The 17,428-nt window shown below is 38.7% G+C and overlaps 1 protein-coding gene across 9 annotated transcripts in view; it reads left to right on the forward strand.

Moving 5' to 3' along the window:
• Positions 1-17,428, forward strand: part of NEK11 (NIMA related kinase 11) — a 281,184-nt gene that overhangs the window by 213,723 nt on the left and 50,033 nt on the right. For 6 of the 9 annotated variants that reach the window (XM_040480180.1, XM_040480179.1, XM_040480177.1 and 3 more), the window contains one exon: positions 10,250-10,346. The exons of the other annotated variants lie outside the window; for them this stretch is intronic. In XM_040480180.1, coding sequence (XP_040336114.1) covers positions 10,250-10,346 — 97 coding nt within the window. The remainder of the gene's footprint in view (positions 1-10,249; positions 10,347-17,428) is intronic. 9 annotated transcript variants of the gene reach the window in all.

Below are 17,428 nucleotides of genomic sequence, written 5' to 3' on the forward strand. Positions count from 1 at the left end.
AAATGAACAAATCAGGAGACTATAGATGCTGGCGAGGATGTGGAGAAACGGGAACCCTCTTGCACTGTTGGTGGGAATGCAAACTGGTGCAGCCACTCTGGAAAGCAGTGTGGAGGTTCCTCAAAAAAAATTAAAAATAGACCTACCCTATGACCCAGCAATAGCACTGCTAGCACTGCTAGGAATTTACCCAAGGGATACAGGAGTACTGATGCATAGGGGCACTTGTACCCCAATGTTTATAGCAGCACTCTCAACAATAGCCAAATTGTGGAAAGAGCCTAACTGTCCATCAACTGACGAATGGATAAAGAAACTGTGGTTTATATACACAATGGAGTACTACAGGGCAATGAGAAAGAATGAAATATGGCCTTTGTAGCAACGTGGATGGAACTGGAGAGTGTGATGCTAAGTGAAGTAAGCCATACAAAGAAAGACAGATACCATATGTTTTCACTCTTATGTGGATCCTGAGAAACTTAACAGAAACCCATGGGGGAGGGGAAAGGAAAAAAAAAAAAGAGGTTAGAGTGGAAGAGAGCCAAAGCATAAGAGACTCTTAAAAACTGAGAACAAACTGAGGGTTGATGGGGGGTGGGAGGGAGGGGAGGGTGGGTGATGGGTATTGAGGAGGGCACCTGTTGGGATGAGCACTGGGTGTTGTATGGAAACCAATTTGACAATAAACTTCATATATTGAAAAAATAAATAAATAAATAAAAAGGAAAAAGAAAAAAAAAAACAAATTAGTTAGCATATAGTGAAGCAAAGATTTCAGGAGTAGATTCCTTAATGCCTCTTAACCATTTAGCCCATCCCCCCTCCCACAATCCCTCCAGTAACCCTCAGTTTGTTCTCCATATTTATGAGTCTCTTCTGTTTTCTCCCCCTCCCTGTTTTTACATTATTTTTGTTTCCCTTCCCTTATGTTCATCTGTTTTGTCTCTTAAAGCCTTTATATGAGTGAAGTCATATGCTATTTGTCTTTCTCTAACTGACTAATTTCACTTAGCATAATACCCTCCAGTTCCATGCACGTAGTTGCAAATGGCAAGATTTCATTCTTTTTGATTGCCGAGTAATACTCCATTGTGTATATATATATATATATATATATATATATATATATATATATATATATACCACATCTTCTTTATCCATTCATCCATGGGTGGACATTTGGGCTCTTTCCATACTTTGGCTACTGTCAGTGGCACTGCTATAAACATGTGGGTGCATGTGTCCTTTCGAAACAGCATACCTATATCCCTTGGATATTTATCCTATTAGTGAAATTGCTGGGTTAGAGGGTAATTCTATTTTTAATTTTGGGAGGAACCTCCATACTGTTTTCCAAAGTGGCTGCACTAGCTTGCATTCCCACCAGCAACGCAAAAGAGATCCTCTTTCTCTGCATCCTCGCCAACATCTGTTGTTGCCTGAGTTGTTAATGTTAGCCATTCTACCAGATGTGAGGTAGTATCTCATTGTTTTGATTTTTATTTCCCTGATGATGAGTGATGTGGAGCATTTTTTCATGTGTCGGTTGGCCATCTGGATGTCTTCTTTAGAGAAGTGTCTATTCATGTCTTTTTCCCACTTCTTCACTGGATTCCTTGTGTTTTGGGTGTTGCGTTTTATAAGTTTTCTGTAGATTTTGGATACTAACCCTTTATCTGATATGTCATTTGCAAATATCTTCTCCCATTCTGTTGGTTGCCTTTTAGTTTTGCTGATTGTTTCCTTCGCTGTGCACAAGCTTTTTATTTTGATGAGGTTCCAGTAGTTCATTTTTGCTTTTGTTTCCCTTGCCTCCGGAGATGTGTTGAGTAAGAAGTTGCTGCAGCCAAGATCAAAGAGGTTTTTTCCTGCTTTCTCCTCGAGGATTTTGATGGCTTCCTGTCTTACATTTAGGTCTTTCATCCATTTTGAGTTTATTTTTGTGTATGGTGTAAGAAAGGGGTCCAGGTTCATTGTTCTGCATGTCGCTGTCCAGTTTTCCCAGCACCACTTGCTGAAGAGACTGTCTTTATTCTATTGGATATTCTTTCCTGCTTTGTCAAAGATTAGTTGGCCGTACATTTGTGGGTCCATTTCTGGGTTCTCTATTCTGTTCCATTGATCTGAGTGTCTGTTCTTGTGCCAGTACCATACTGTCTTGATGATTACAGGTTTGTAGTATATCTTGAAGTCTGGGATTGTGATGCCTCCTGCTTTGGTTTTCTTTTTCAAGATCGCTTTGGCTATTCGAGGTCTTTTCTGATTACAAACAAATTTTAGGGTTATTTGTTCTAGCCTTGTGAAGAATGCTGGTGTTATTTGGATAGGGATTGCATTGAATATGTAGATTGCTTTGGGTAGTATCGACATTTTAACATTATTTGTTCTACCTATCCAGGAGCATGGAATCTTTTTCTATTTCTTTGTGTCTTCTTCAATTTCTTTCATAAGCTTTCTATACTTTTCATTGTATAGATTTTTCACCTCTTTGGTTAGATTTATTCCTAGGTATTTTATGGTTTTAGTGCAACTGTAAATGGGATAGATTCCTTGATTTCTCTCTGTCACTTCATTGGTGGTGTATAGGAATGCAACCGATTTCTGTACGTTGATTTTATATCCTACAACTTTGCGGAATTCATGAATCAGTTCTAGCAGTTTTTTGGTGGAATCTTTTGGGTTGTCCATATAGACTATCATGTCATCTGTGAAGAGTGAAAATTTGACCTACTCCTGGCTGATTTGGATGCCTTTTATTTCTTTGTGTTATCTGATTGCAGAGGCTAAGACTTCCAATACTATGTTGAATATCAGTGGCGAGAGTGGACATCCCTGTCTTGTTTCTGACCTTGGGGGGAAAGCTCTCAGTTTTTCCCCATTGAGGATGATATTAGCATTGGGTCGTTCATATATGGCTTTTATGATCTCGAGATATGCTCCTTCTATCCCTTCTTTCTTGAGGGTTTTTATCAAGAAAGATGCTGTATTTCATCAAATGCTTTCTCTGCATCTATGGAGAGGATCCTATGGTTCTCGTCCTTTCTTTTATTGATGTGATGAATCATGTTAATTGTTGTGTGGATATTGAACCATCCTTGCATCCCAGGAATAAATCCCACTTGGTCATGGTGAATACTTTTTTAATGTATTTTTGGATCCGGTTGGCTAATATCTTGTTGAGGATTTTTGCATCCATGTTCATCAGGGAGATTGGTCTACAGTTCTCCTTTTTAGTGGGGTCTCAGTCTGGTTTGGGATCAAGGTAATCCTGGCTTCATAGAAAGAGTTTGGAAGTTTTCCTTCCATTTCTATTTTTTGGAACAGTTTCAAGAGAATAGGTGTTAACTCTTCCTTAAATGTTTGGTAGAATTCCCCTGGAAAGCCATCTGACCCAGAAGTCTTGTTTTTTTGGCAGATTTTTGATTACTAATTCAATTTCCTTACTGGTTATGGGTCTGTTCTTCCTGTTTTAGTTTTGGTAGTCTATATGTTTCTAGGAATTTGTCCATTTCTTCCAAATTGCCCATATTATTGGAATATAATTGCTCATAATATTCTCTTAATATTGTTTTTATTTCGGCTGTGTTGGTTGTGATCTCTCCTCTTTCATTCTTGGTTTTGTTTATTATTTATTTATTTATTTATTTATTTATTTATTTATTTATTTATTTATTTTCTTCGTGATCAAACTGGCTAGTGGTTTGTCAATTTTGTTGATTCTTTCAAAGAACCAGCTTCTGGTTTCATTGATCTGTTCTATTGGTTTTTTTTGTTTGTTTGTTTCGATAGCATTAATTTCTGCTCTAATCTTTATTATTGCCTGTCTTCTGCTGGTTTTGGATTTTATTTGCGGTTAGTTTTCCAGCTCCGTACAGCATAAGGTTAGGTTATGTATCTGAGATATTTCTTCCCTCTTTAGGAAGGCCTGGATTGCTATATACTTTCCTCTTATGACTGCCTTTGCTGCATCTCAGAGGTTTTGGGTTGTGGTGCTATCATTTTCATTGACTCCCATATACTTTTAATTTCCTCTTTAACTGTTTGGTTAGCCCATTCATTCTTTAGTAGGATGTTCTTCAGTCTCCAAGTATTTGTTACCTTTACAAATTTTTTCTTGTGGTTGATTTCGAGTTTCATAGCATTGTGGTCTGAAAATATGCATGGTATGATCTCGATCTTTTTGTACTTACTGAGGGCTGATTTGTGTCCCAGTACATGGTCAGTTCTGAAGAATGTTCCATGTGTACTGGAGAAGAATATATATTCTGCTGCTTCAGGGTGAAATGTTCTGAATATATCTGTCAAGTCCATCTGGTCCAGTGTGTCATTCCAAGCCATTGTTTCCTTGTGGATTTTTTGATTAGATGATCTATCCATGGCTGTGAGTGGGGTGTTGAAGTCTCCTACTTTTATGGTATTACTATTGATGAGCTTCTTTATGTTTGTGATTAATTGATTTATATATTTGGGTGCTCGCACATTTGGCACCTAAATGTTTACAATTGTTAGGTCTTCTTGGTGGATAGACCCCTTGATTATGATATAATGCCCTTCTGCATCTTTTGGTACAGCCTTTATTTTAAAGTCTACGTTGTCTGATATAAGTATGGCTACTCCAGCTTTCTTTTGTTGACCATTAGCATGATAGATGGTTCTCCATCCCCTTATTTTCAATCTGAAGGTGCCTTTAGGTCTGAAGTGGGTCTCTTGTAAACAGCATCTAGATGGATCTTGTTTTCTTATCCATTCTGTTTCCCTATGTCTTTTGATTGGGGCATTGAGTCCATTGACGGTTAGAGTGAGTGCTGAAAGATAGGAATTTATTACCATTATGATTCTTGTAGAGTTGGAGTTTCTGGTGGTGTTCTCTGGTCCTTTCTAATCTTTGTTGCTTTTGATATATATATATATATTTTTTTTTTTTCATCTTTTCTCCCCTCAGAGAGTCCCTTTTAAAATTTCTTGCAGGGCTGGTTTAGTGGTCACAAACTCCTTTAATTTTTGTTTGTCTGGGAAACTTTTAATTTCTCATTCAGTTTTGAATGACAGCCTTTCTGGATAAAGAATTCTTGGCTGCATATTTTTCTGATTCAGCACACTGAATATATCCTGCCACTCCTTTCTGGCCTGCCAAGTTTCTGTGGATAGGTCTGCTGCAAACCTGATCTGTCTTGCCTTGTAGGTCAGCGACTTTTTTTCCCTTGCTGCTTTCATGATTCTCTCCTTGCCTGAGTATTTTGTGAATTTGACTATGATATACCTTGTTGATGGTCGGTTTTTGTTGAATTTAATGGGGGTCCTCTGTGCTTCCTGGATTTTGATGTTTTGTCTTTCCCCAGGTTAGGAAAGTTTTTAGCTATGATTTGCTCACATAACCCTACTACCCCTATTTCTCTCTCTTCCTCCTCTGGGACCCCTATGATTCTGATGTTCTTCATTTTTAATGAGTCACTGGTTTCTCCAATTCTTAAATCATGCTCGTTTGCCTTAATTTCCCTCTTTTTTTCTGCTTTGTTATTCTCTATAAGTCTGTCCTCTATATTGCTGATTCTGTGTTCTGCCTCATCCATCCTTGCAGCCGCTGCATCCATCCATGATTGCAACTCAGTTATGGCATTTTTAATTTCATTCTGGCTATTTTTTATTTCTTTTATCTCTGCAGAAAGGGATTCTAATCTATTTTCGACTCCAGCTAGTATTCTTATTACTGTGATTCTAAGTTCTGGTTCATACATGTTGCTTGTATCTGTGTTGGTTAAATCCCTGGCTGTTGTTTCTTCATGCTCTTTCTTTTGGGGTGAATTCCTTCGTGTTGTCATTTTGAAGGGAGAAAAGGAATTAATGAGGTAGAAAATTGAAATTAAAAAAATTAAAATAAAAAACATTAAAATTCAAAATTAAAAACAGACACACACAGAAATCAAATAGATGATGCTAGATCCTAGGTGTGTTTTGGCCTGGGTGTTGAAAGTGGTTTGACACATTAGAGGGAAAAAAAGTGGGCGGCGGGATAAAAAAAAAAAAAGGAAATCGTTTGAGAATTTATAAAAATGAATACACTGAAGTAGACAAAAATGAGATGATGTGGGTAAGATAGAATTTATAAAAATACACACAAAATAGAAAATCTAGTAGAAAAAAATTAAAGAAAAATATTTTTAGTAAAAATTAAAAAGAAATATGAATTTTTTCATTTTCTGTATTTACGAGAAAAGAAACAAAACAGAAAAAAAAGAAAAAAATCATTTGAAAATTTGAAAAAGTGAATACACTGTAGCAGACTAAAATAAAATGATGGGAGTAAGATAGAATTTGAAAAAACTTACATAAAAGCAAAAAATATAGTAATAAAAATTAAATAAAAATATTTTTAAAAGAAATTGAAAGCAAAAATGAAGTTTTTCTCTTTCTGCATTCATGAAAAAGAAAAATGAAAAAGAGAAAAAAAAGAAAAAGAAGGAAAAAAGGAAATTGTTGGAAAATTTGGAAAGGTGAGTACACTGAAGTAGACTAAAATAAAATGATGGAGGTAAAGTAGAATTTGAAAAAACTTACACAAAAGTAAAAAATATAGTAATAAAAATTAAAGCAGATATTTTTAATATAAATTGACATTAAAAATGAGTTTTTTCTCTTTCTGTATTGAAGAAAAAGAAAAGAATTTTAAAGAGAAAAAGGAAAAAAAGAAAGAAAGGAAAAGAAAAAAATTAAATAGATGAACCTGCTAACAGATTGAAGTCGGACTGAAATTGTTTCGTTTTCCCCTAGAGGTCAGTCCATGTAGCTCTTTATAGTCCATAAATTAAGCTGGAGGTGAGCTTAATTCTTGAAGAGTGAAGTTGGCTCAGTTGAGCTGTTACACCGAGCCCCACCCTCCACTAGATGGCGCTGCTAGCCTACTGGGGTGGATTGTTGCAGTGCTCGTAGGTGCTCATGCGTGGGAGCAGTGAAAATGGCGCCACCCAGGTACCCAGTCTGTTCTCCCGGATCAGCAATCGCCCACCCGTGCTCTGTTTTCAGCTCTCATCCACTCCCCACTGTTTCACTCTCTGTGACCAGGCCCCAGGCAGTACCTCTCTCCCAAGTTTTGTCTCAGATGTGGTTGTTGTCCCCAGCCCCTTACTTCCGAAGGACTGCGGCTTTGACCCATTCTGCCCCTCTACGGGAGGGTCTCACTGAGCAGTGGCCGAATGACCAAGGGCCGAATGTCGGCTGCACCCAGGAATGCCCGCTGGACCCTGCTGTTGCCAGTGCCCCAAGACTGCGGCCAGGTGCCAGCCTGCCCAAAAAAAAAGTTCACGAGACAGTGTAGCAGCAACTTTTCAGGGATTATGAAAAATCACAACACATTATCTGGCCCCAGGCTTCACCCTCAAAGACCTTGCCCCAGCACCAGCGAATGTGGCTGCCTTCTGGGGTCTTCTGGGACCAGGTGGCTTCAACAGTCTCTACCAAATGTCCTTCCAGCAGTCGAATCACGTCTCCCTGTGTGGCCTGAGAACCTCCCAGACTTCACTCTGTTCCTGGGGATTCACCCTTCCCATCAGAGAACCACCAGGTATTGAACTGCAGAGTTGGCTGACTTTGCGCTCCCCTTGTTTACAGTCTTAATGGAATTTAAACCCTCTCCTTTCTCCTTTCTCCTTTCTCCCTTTTTAGTTTAGTCCCTGCGACTGTTTCCAATTTTCCACTTTCTCTCCAGCTGCTTTTGGGGAGGGATGCTTTTCCTGTATGCTCCCCCCCTCCCCAGTCTCCGTCTTCTCTCCTCCGGCAAAAGGGTTACCTACCTTCCACGGCTTCTTGCTCCGCAAGTTCAGCTCTCCGTTCCGCGTACCTGCTGAATTCTGTGATTCAGGTTGTGCAGATTGTTGTGTTAATCCTGCAATCAGTTTTCTAGGTGTGTAGGATGGTTTAGTGTTGGTCTGGCTGTATTTCATGGACACAAGACACACAAAAAGCTTCCATGCTTTTCCGCCATCTTGGTTCCTCCCCTATCCTTTCTTGATTAAAAAAAACAACAACAACACTCAACAAACTAAGAATAGAAAGGAACTTCCTAAACCAGATAAAGGGCATCTATGAACACACTATAGCTAATTCATACTTACTGGTATAAAAATGAGTATTTTTCCCCTAAGATCAGGAACATGACAAAGATGTTTTCTTTCACCACTTCCATTTAGCACTGTCCTAGAGGTTCTAGCCAGGGAAATTAAGTAAGGATAAGAAATAAAAGGCATCCAGGTTAATGAATGGATAAAGAAGATAAGATTATATATCTTATATAGAATCTAGGGGTATTACTCGGCAATCAAAAAGAATGAAATTTGCTGTTTGCAACTATGTGGATGGAACTAGAGGGTATTATGCTAAGTGAAATTAGTCAGAGAAGGATGAATATCATATGACTTCACTCATTTGAGGACTTTAAGATACAAAACAGATGAACATAAGGGAAGGGAAGCAAATATAATATAAAAACAAGGAGGGGGACAAAACAGAAGAGACTCTTAAATACAGAGAACAAACAGAGGGTTGCTGGAGGGGTTGTGGGAGGGGGGATGGGCTAAATGGGAAAGGGGCATTAAGGAATCTACTCCTGAAATCATTGTTGCACTATATACTAAGTTTATGTAAATTATAAAATAAATAAATTATTTTTTTAAAAAGGCATCCAGGTTAGAAAAGAAGTAAAACTATCTTTACTTAAAGATAACATGTTCTGGAGCGCCTGGGTGGCTCTGTCAGTTAAGCATCCGACTCCGGGTCAGGTCATGATCTCGCGGTCTGTGGGTTCAAACCCCACGTTGGGCTCTGTGCTGACAGCTCAGAGCCTGGAGCCTGTTTCAGATTCTATGTCTCCCTCTTCCTCTGACCCTCCCCTGTTCATGCTCTCTCTCTGTCTCAAAAATAAATAAATGTTAAAAAAAAATTAAAAAAAAATAAAGATAACATGTTCTTGTACGTAGAAAACCCTAAGAAATCCACTAAAAACTGTTAACACTAATAAGCAAGATTGCAGGATACAAGATCAATACACTAAAACCAGTTGTATTTCTATACACTAGCAGTGAACATTTCAAAAATGAATTAGCATCAAAATAAAATACTTAAGTATCAAAAATAGCATCAAAATAGCATCAAAAAAGTATAAATTTAATAAGATACATGCCTTATGCTGAGATCAACTTTGGAAGCACAAAGAACAGGGTAAAAAATATTTGCAAATTCTATATCGAGTAAAAGTTTAATATCCATAATACGTAAAGAACTACAACTCAACAACAAAAATACAAACAACTCAATTTAAAAATGGACAAAGTACTTGAATAGACCTTTTTTTTTTTAAAGAAGATCTACAAATGGCCAAAAGCCACATGAAAACTCGTTAAGGAAATGCAAATCAAAGCCACAATGAGATACCACTTCACATCCACTAGGATGGCTATAATTTAAAAACCAGAAAATAACAGTGTTGTTGAAGATGTGGAAAGCCTCATACACTAATAGAGGGAATGTAAAATGGTGTAGCTGCTGTGGAAAACAGTCTGGTGGCTCCTCAATAAGCTAAGTATAGAATTAGTATATGACCCAGCAATTCCACTCCTGGATATATACTCAAAAGAATAGAAAATGGGTACTCAAACAGATTCTTGTAGGCCAATGTTTATTGCATAATTACTTATGACACTAAAAAGGTGGGAACAACTCAAGTGTCCATCAATAGATGAATGGTTAAACAGAGCGTGATATATACATGCAATGAATATTATTCAGGTATAGAAAGGAAGGCCTAATACATGCCACATGCTGATGAACCTTGAAAACAGTATGCTAAATGAAATAAGCCAGATACAAAAGGATACATATTGTATGATTTCATACCACACTTGCTGAAAGAGACTGCCAAAGGCTCCTTGAGAACGTTTGCTTTTCCATACATGCATTTCCCCTGAGTTCTCTCCTATAAAAGCCTGTCTTTTAAATAGCAGTGTCCCATTTAAATAATCCTTTCTGACAGAGGCTTGGCCCTGGAATTCCTTGTGCATATTAAAACTATAAATAATCCTATCATTAGGAATAAATCTCCTTAATGTTCATGTCATAACTGAATTCACCTCTAATTAATGCAGCATTACCTAGTGGCACAGGTGGATTAACTTCTGTTTTCTGATTGCCCTTGAATGTTGCCTGGAAGTTGCCGGGGTGCTGATGAAGTCAATAAGGGCTGTGCATTGATTTTCAGATGCGAGGACGATCCCCAGCACAGCTCCAGACGTGTCCCTGGGACTAACAACGTTCAACAGCACAGTGGCCGCGACCAAGATGAAACACATGAGGGAGTAAGTAGCATGTTGCCTGACCCCTAGGAGAGTGGAACATCAGACCATATTGACAAGGAGTGTGATCCTATCACGTAATGCTATTCCACTTGGACACCACAGACATAACAGCTGTGCTCTTCTAGAAGCCGGTGTAAAAACTCAGTTGGAAAGGCCTGAATCTGCATCAAAAACTCCTGCTGTGGTCTGAATGTGTGCCCCCCTCCCACAAATTCATATGTTGAAATCCTAACCTCCAGAGGAAATGTTAATAGTAGATGGAGCCTTTGGGAAGTGCTTAAATCATGGCAATTAATGACTGGCACATAGGCCTTATGAATGGGATTGGTGCCTTGTAACAGAGGTTCCAGAGAGCTCCCTAGCCCCTGGTGCCATGTGGGGACACAGGGAGCAGTTGCTGGCTTTGAACCAGGAAGAGAGCCCTCACCAGAAGCTGACCATGCAGGTGCTTTGGTCTTGGACTTCTCAGCCTCCAGGACTGTGAGCAATGCATCTCTGTTGTTGATAAGCTACGCAGTCTATGGTAGGCTGTAGCAGCCCTGAAGAATAAAGACAGCACCGGTTACAGGCTTCTGGGCAAAGAAGAAACCCCAGCCTCCTAGTCCAAATTTTCCTGGACAATTCATGTCTGTAGATCAGGAGTTGACAAATTCTCTCTATAAGGGGTAATGTAATAAATACTTTAGGTTCTGTGGGCCGTAGAATTTCTGTCACAATCACTCAACTCTGCTGTTGTAACACAAAAGCAGCCTTAGCCAATATGTAAATAAGTAAACGTGGCTGTGCTTCAATAAAACATTGTTTCAGCCTGAAATTTGAATTTCATACAATTTTCAAGTATCACAAAATATTATTATTTTGATTTTTTTCAACCATTTAAAAATGTAAAAACAATTCTTAGCTCACAAAATGTACAAAAAGCAGGTGACAGGCCACTGATTTGGCCTGTGGCTCTATCGTTTGAAGACCCCTGCTAAACTTCTAAAGCCTACTTCCTGTATGGGCGCTGTTCATGAACAGTTAGGGAAGTTAGGCAAAAATTATTTTTCAGTCGATTTGCATTTAGATTGTTCTTGCAACACCACACATCATCATACAGGTTGATGTTTGAAAGCAAAGGAGAGGGGCACCTGGGTGGCTCCGTCAGTTAAGCATCCAACTCTTGATTGTACCTCAGGCCTTGGTCTCAGGGTCATAAATTTAAGCCCTGCCTTGGGCTCCATGCTGGGCCTATTTAAGCAAGAGAGAAAGAGAGAGAGGGAAAGAAAGAAAGGGGGAGGGAGGGAGGAAGGAAGGAAGCAAAGGAGAAAAAAGTGATAAAAATTATTTCTAAACTTAAAGCTGGTAATGTATTTTCTTTTTTTTTTCATGAACTTTCATTTAGTTTATTTTTTTAAGTTCTTTTTTTTCTTTTTTTTAAATATGAAATTTATTGTCAAATTGGTTTCCATACAACACCCAGTGCTCATCCCAACAGGTGCCATGCTCAATACTCATCACCCACCCTTCCCTCCCTCCCACCCCCCATCAGCCCTCAGTTTGTTCTCAGTTTTTAAAGGTCTATTATGTGTTGGCTCCCTCCCTCTCTAACCTTTTTTTTTTCCTTCCCCTCCCTCTTGGTCTTTTCTTAAGTTTCTCAGGATACACATAAGAGTGAAAACATATAGTATCTGTCTTTCTCTGTATGACTTATTTCACTTAGCATAACACTCTCCAGTTCCATCCACGTTGCTACAAAAGGCCATATTTCATACTTTCTCATTGCCAAGTAGTATTCCATTGTGTATATAAACCACAATTTCTTTTTTTTTTTCTTTTTTTCTTTTTCAGTATATGAAATTTATTGTCAAATGGGTTTCCATGCAACACCCAGTGCTCATCCCAACAGGTGCCCTCCTCAATACCCATCACCCACCCTCCATCAACCCTCAGTTTGTTCTCAGTTTTTAAGAGTCTCTTATGCTTTGGCTCTCTCCCACTCTAACCTCTTTTTTTTTTCCTTCCCCTCCTCCATGGGTTTCTGTTAAGTTTCTCAGGATCCACATAAGAGTGAAAACATATGGTATCTGTCTTTCTCTGTATGGCTTATTTCACTCAGCATCACACTCTCCAGTTCCATCCACGTTGCTACAAAAGGCCATATTTCATTCTTTCTCATTGCCATGTAGTATTCCATTGTGTATATAAACCACAATTTCTTTATCCATTCATCAGTTGATGGACATTTAGGCTCTTTCCATAATTTGGCTATTGTTGAGAGTGCTGCTATAAACATTGGGGTACACGTGCCCCTATGCATCAGTACTCCTGTATCCCTTGGGTAAATTCCTAGCAGTGCTATTGCTGGGTCATAGGGTAGGTCTATTTTTAATTTTTTGAGGAACCTCCACACTGCTTTCCAGAGTGGCTGCACCAATTTGCATTCCCACTAACAGTGCAAGAGGGTTCCCGTTTCTCCACATCCTCGCAGCATCTAGAGTCTCCTGATTTGTTCATTTTGGCCACTCTGACTGGCGTGAGGTGATATCTGAGTGTGGTTTTGATTTGTATTTCCCTGATAAGGAGCAACGTTGAGCATCTTTTCATGTGCCTGTTGGCCATCCGGATGTCTTCTTTAGAGAAGTGTCTATTCATGTTTTCTGCCCATTTCTTCACTGGGTTATTTGTTTTTCGGGTGTGGAGTTTGGTGAGCTCTTTATAGATTTTGGATACTAGCCCTTTGTCCGATATGTCATTTGCAAATATCTTTTCCCATTCCGTTGGTTGCCTTTGAGTTTTGTTGGTTGTTTCCTTTGCTGTGCAGAAGCTTTTTATCTTCATAAGGTCCCAGTAATTCATTTTTGCTTTTAATTCCCTTGCCTTTGGGGATGTGTCGAGTAAGAGATTGCTACGGCTGAGGTCAGAGAGGTCTTTTCCTGCTTTCTCCTCTAGGGTTTTGATGGTTTCCTGTCTCACATTCAGGTCCTTGATCCATTTTGAGTTTATTTTTGTGAATGGTGTGAGAAAGTGGTCTAGTTTCAACCTTCTGCATGTTGCTGTCCAGTTCTCCCAGCACCATTTGTTAAAGGGACTTTCTTTTTTCCATTGGATATTCTTTCCTGCTTTGTCAAATATTAGTTGGCCATACTTTTGTGGGTCTAGTTTTGGGGTTTCTGTTCTATTCCATTGGTCTATGTGTCTGTTTTTGTGCCAATACCGTGCTGTCCTGATGACTACAGCTTTGTAGTGGAGGCTAGAGTCTGGGATTGTGATGCCTCCCGCTTTGGTCTTCTTCTTCAATATTACTTTGGCTATTCGGGGTGTTTTGTGGTTCCACACAAATTTTAGGTTTGCTTGTTCTAGCTTTGAGACGAATGCTGGTGCAATTTTGATTGGGATTGCATTGAATGTGTAAATAACTTTGGGTAGTATTGACATTTTAACAATATTTATTCTTGCAACCCATGAGCACGGAATGTTTTTCCATTTCATTATATCTTCTTCAATTACGTTCATAAGCTTTCTCTAGTTTTCAGCATACAGATCTTGTACATCTTTGGTTAGATTTATTCCCTGGGTATTTTATGCTTCTTGGTGCAATTGTGAATGGGATCAGTTTCTTTATTTGTCTTTCTGTTGCTTCATTATTAGTGTATAAGAATGCAACTGATTTCTGTACATTGATTTTGTATCCTGCGACTTTGCTGAATTCATGTATCAGTTCTAGCAGACTTTTGGTGGAGTCTATCGGGTTTTCCATGTATAATATCATATCATCTGCAAAAAGTGAAAGCTTAACTTCATCTTTGCTGATTTTGATGCCTTTGATTTCCTGTTGTTGTCTGATTGCTGATGCTAGAACTTCCAACACTATGTTAAACAACAGCGGTGAGTGGACATCCCTGTCGTGTTCCTGATCTCAGGGGGAAAGCTCTCAGTTTTTCCCCATTGAGGATGATATTAGCTGTGGGCTTTTCATAAATGGCTTTTATGATGTTTAAGTATGTTCCTTCTATCCCGACTTTCTCAAGGGTTTTTACTAAGAAAGGATGCTGAATTTTGTCAAATGCTTTTTCTGCATCGATTGACAGGATCATATGGTTCTTATCTTTTCTTTTATTAATGTGATGTATCACGTTGATTGATTTGCAAATGTTGAACCAGCCCTGCATCCCAGGAATGAATCCCACTTGATCATGGTGAATAATTCTTTTTGTATGCTGTTGAATTCAATTTGCTAGTATCTTGTTGAGAATTTCTACATCCATATTCATCAGGGATGTTGGCCTGTAGTTCTCTTTTTTTGCTGGGTCTCTGTCTGGTTTGGGAATCAAAATAATGCTGGCTTCACAGAATGAGTCTTGAAGTTTTCCTTCACTTTCTATTTTTTGGAACAGCTTGAGAAGGATAGGTGTTATCTGTGCTTTAAATGTCTGGTAGAATTCCCCAGGGAAGCCTTCTGCTCCTGGACTCTTATTTGTTGGGAGATTTTTGATAACTGGTTCCATTTCTTCGCTGGTTATGGGTCTTTTCAAGCTTTCTATTTCCTCCTGATTGAGTTTTGGAAGAGTGTGGGTGCTTAGGAATTTGTCCATTTCTTCCAGGTTGTCCAGTTTGTTGGCATATAATTTTTCATAGTATTCCCTGATAATTGCTTGTATTTCTGAGGGATTGGTTGTAATAATTCCATTTTCATTCATGATTTTATCTATTTGGGTCATCTCCCCTTTCTTTTTGAGAAGCCTGGCTAAAGGTTTATCAATTTTGTTTATTTTTCCAAAAAACCAAGTCTTGGTTTCATTGATCTTCTCTACAGTTTTTTTAGATGCTATATTGTTTATTTCTGCTCTGATCATTATTATTTCTCTTCTTCTGCTGGGTTTGGGGTGTCTTTGCAGTTCTGCTTCTATTTCCTTTAGGTGTGCTGTTAGATTTTGTATTTGGGATTTTTCTTGTTTCTTGAGATAGGCCTGGATTGCAATGGATTTTCCTCTCAGGACTGCATTCGCTGCATCCCAAAGCGTTTGGATTGTTGTATTTTCATTTTCGTTTGTTTCCATATATTTTTAAATTTCTTCTCTAATTGCCTGGTTGACCCATTCATTCTTTAGTAGGGTGTTCTTTCACCTCCATGCTTTTGGAGGTTTTCCAGACTTTTTCCTGTGGTTGATTTCAAGCTTCATAGCATTGTGTGGTAATGTGTTTCAATGCTTATTGTTTCAGGTCCTGCTTAATTTAAATCTGAGTGGCCACATTGTAGCAGAGGTACCATGGCAACAAGTGAATTCCAGAAACTGGAAGCCAGAGGGAGTTTGCACTAAACTTTCCTGCTTCTGCCTACTTCCACTTCTCCTTGCTAGGAGGAGATTATGGCGAAGCCTTTGTTAATTTCCCAGTGGATAATCTTCAAAGAAAAGTGAATCAACTATTTCTCCCTTAAAATTTAATAATGTGGTATTGTCAGATTTGTCATCTAACACACCATTACTTGCAAAGTACACAGCATCCCATTTGCTGGCATATTATGAAATGCTTGAAATAATTAAAATGAAAGTCGTTTTGGCAAAATAAATGAAAGATGCATTCTTATGATTTCAGTCCTAGATTTTTGTTTTGTTTTGTTTTTTGCTTTTCCTTCCTTATTGCTTGACTGAATTCAAATTTGACCAGGTGTTTTTCTGGCTCAGGTTTTTACCTAGATCAATGTAGCCTGGACTCCCTCCTTCTTCCACAGAACAACCCGCCATGCCCTTGTATCCCGTGTCACAAAACCCCGTTCCATTCCAGAAAAGACAAAAAAGGAAGTTGAGGCTACAGGGCTGAGTGTCTTCTTATTTTTTTTTAATTTTATTTTTTGTTTTTTTTTTAATTTACATCCAAATTAGTTAGCATATAGTGCAACAATGATTTCAGCAGTAAATTCCTTACCTGATTCTGCCTCCCACAACCCCTCCAGCAACCCTCAGTTTGTTCTCCATATTTATGAGTCTCTTCTGTTTTCTCCCCCTCTCTGTTTTTAAATTATTTTTGTTTCCCTTCCCTTATGTTCATCTGCTTTGTCTCTTAAAGTCCTCATATGAGTGAGGTCATATGATTTTTGTCTTTCTCTGACTGACTAATTTCACTTAGCGTAATGCCCTCCAGTTCCATGCACGTAGTTGCAAATGGCAAGATTTCATTCTTTTTGATTGCCGAGTAATACACCATTGTATGTATATACCACATCTTTTTTATCCATTCATCCATCGGTGGATATTTGCACTCTTTCCATACTTAGGCTATTGTTGATAGTGCTGCTATAAACATGGGGGTGCATATGTCCCTTCGAAACAGCACACCTGTATGCCTTGGATAAATGCCTAGTAGCGCAATTGCTGGGTCGTAGGGTAGTTCTATTTTTAGTTTTTTGAGGAACCTCCATACTGTTTTCCAGAGTGGCTGCACCAGCTTGCATTCCCACCAGCAATGCAAAAGAGATCCTCTTTCTCCGCATCCTGGCCAACATCTGTTGTTCCCTGAGTTGTTAATGTTAGCCATTGTGACAGGTGTAAGGTGGTATCTCCTTGTCGTTTTGATTTGTATTTCCCTGATGATGAGTGATGTGGAGCATTTTTTTCATGTGTCGGTTGGCCATCTGGATGTCTTCTTTGGAGAAGTGTCTATTCATGTCTTTTGCCCACTTCTTCACTGGATTCTTTGTGTTTTGGGTGTTGAGTTTGATAAGTTCTTTGTAGATTTTGGATACTAACCCTTTATCTGATATGTCGTTTGCAAATATCTTCTCCCATTCTGTCGGTTGCCTTTTAGTTTTGCTGATTGTTTCCTTCACTGTGCACAAGCTTTTTATTTTGATGAGGTTCCAGTAGTTCATTTTTGCTTTTGTTTCCCTTGCCTCTGGAGACATGTTGAGTCACAAATTGCACCACTTGCTGAAGAGACTGCCTTTATTTCATTGGATATTCTCTCCTGCTTTGTCAAAGATTGGTTGGCCATACGTTTGTGGGTCCATTTCTGGGTTCTCTATTCTGTTCCCTTGATCTGAGTGTCTGTTCTTGTGCCAGTACCATACTGTCTTGATTACTATAGCTTTGTAGTATAGCTTG

The sequence above is a fragment of the Herpailurus yagouaroundi genome, unplaced genomic scaffold (assembly GCF_014898765.1).
Source record: "Herpailurus yagouaroundi ecotype Mexico unplaced genomic scaffold, PumYag 159, whole genome shotgun sequence".
In the NCBI taxonomy this organism is placed as follows: Eukaryota; Metazoa; Chordata; class Mammalia; order Carnivora; family Felidae; genus Herpailurus; species Herpailurus yagouaroundi.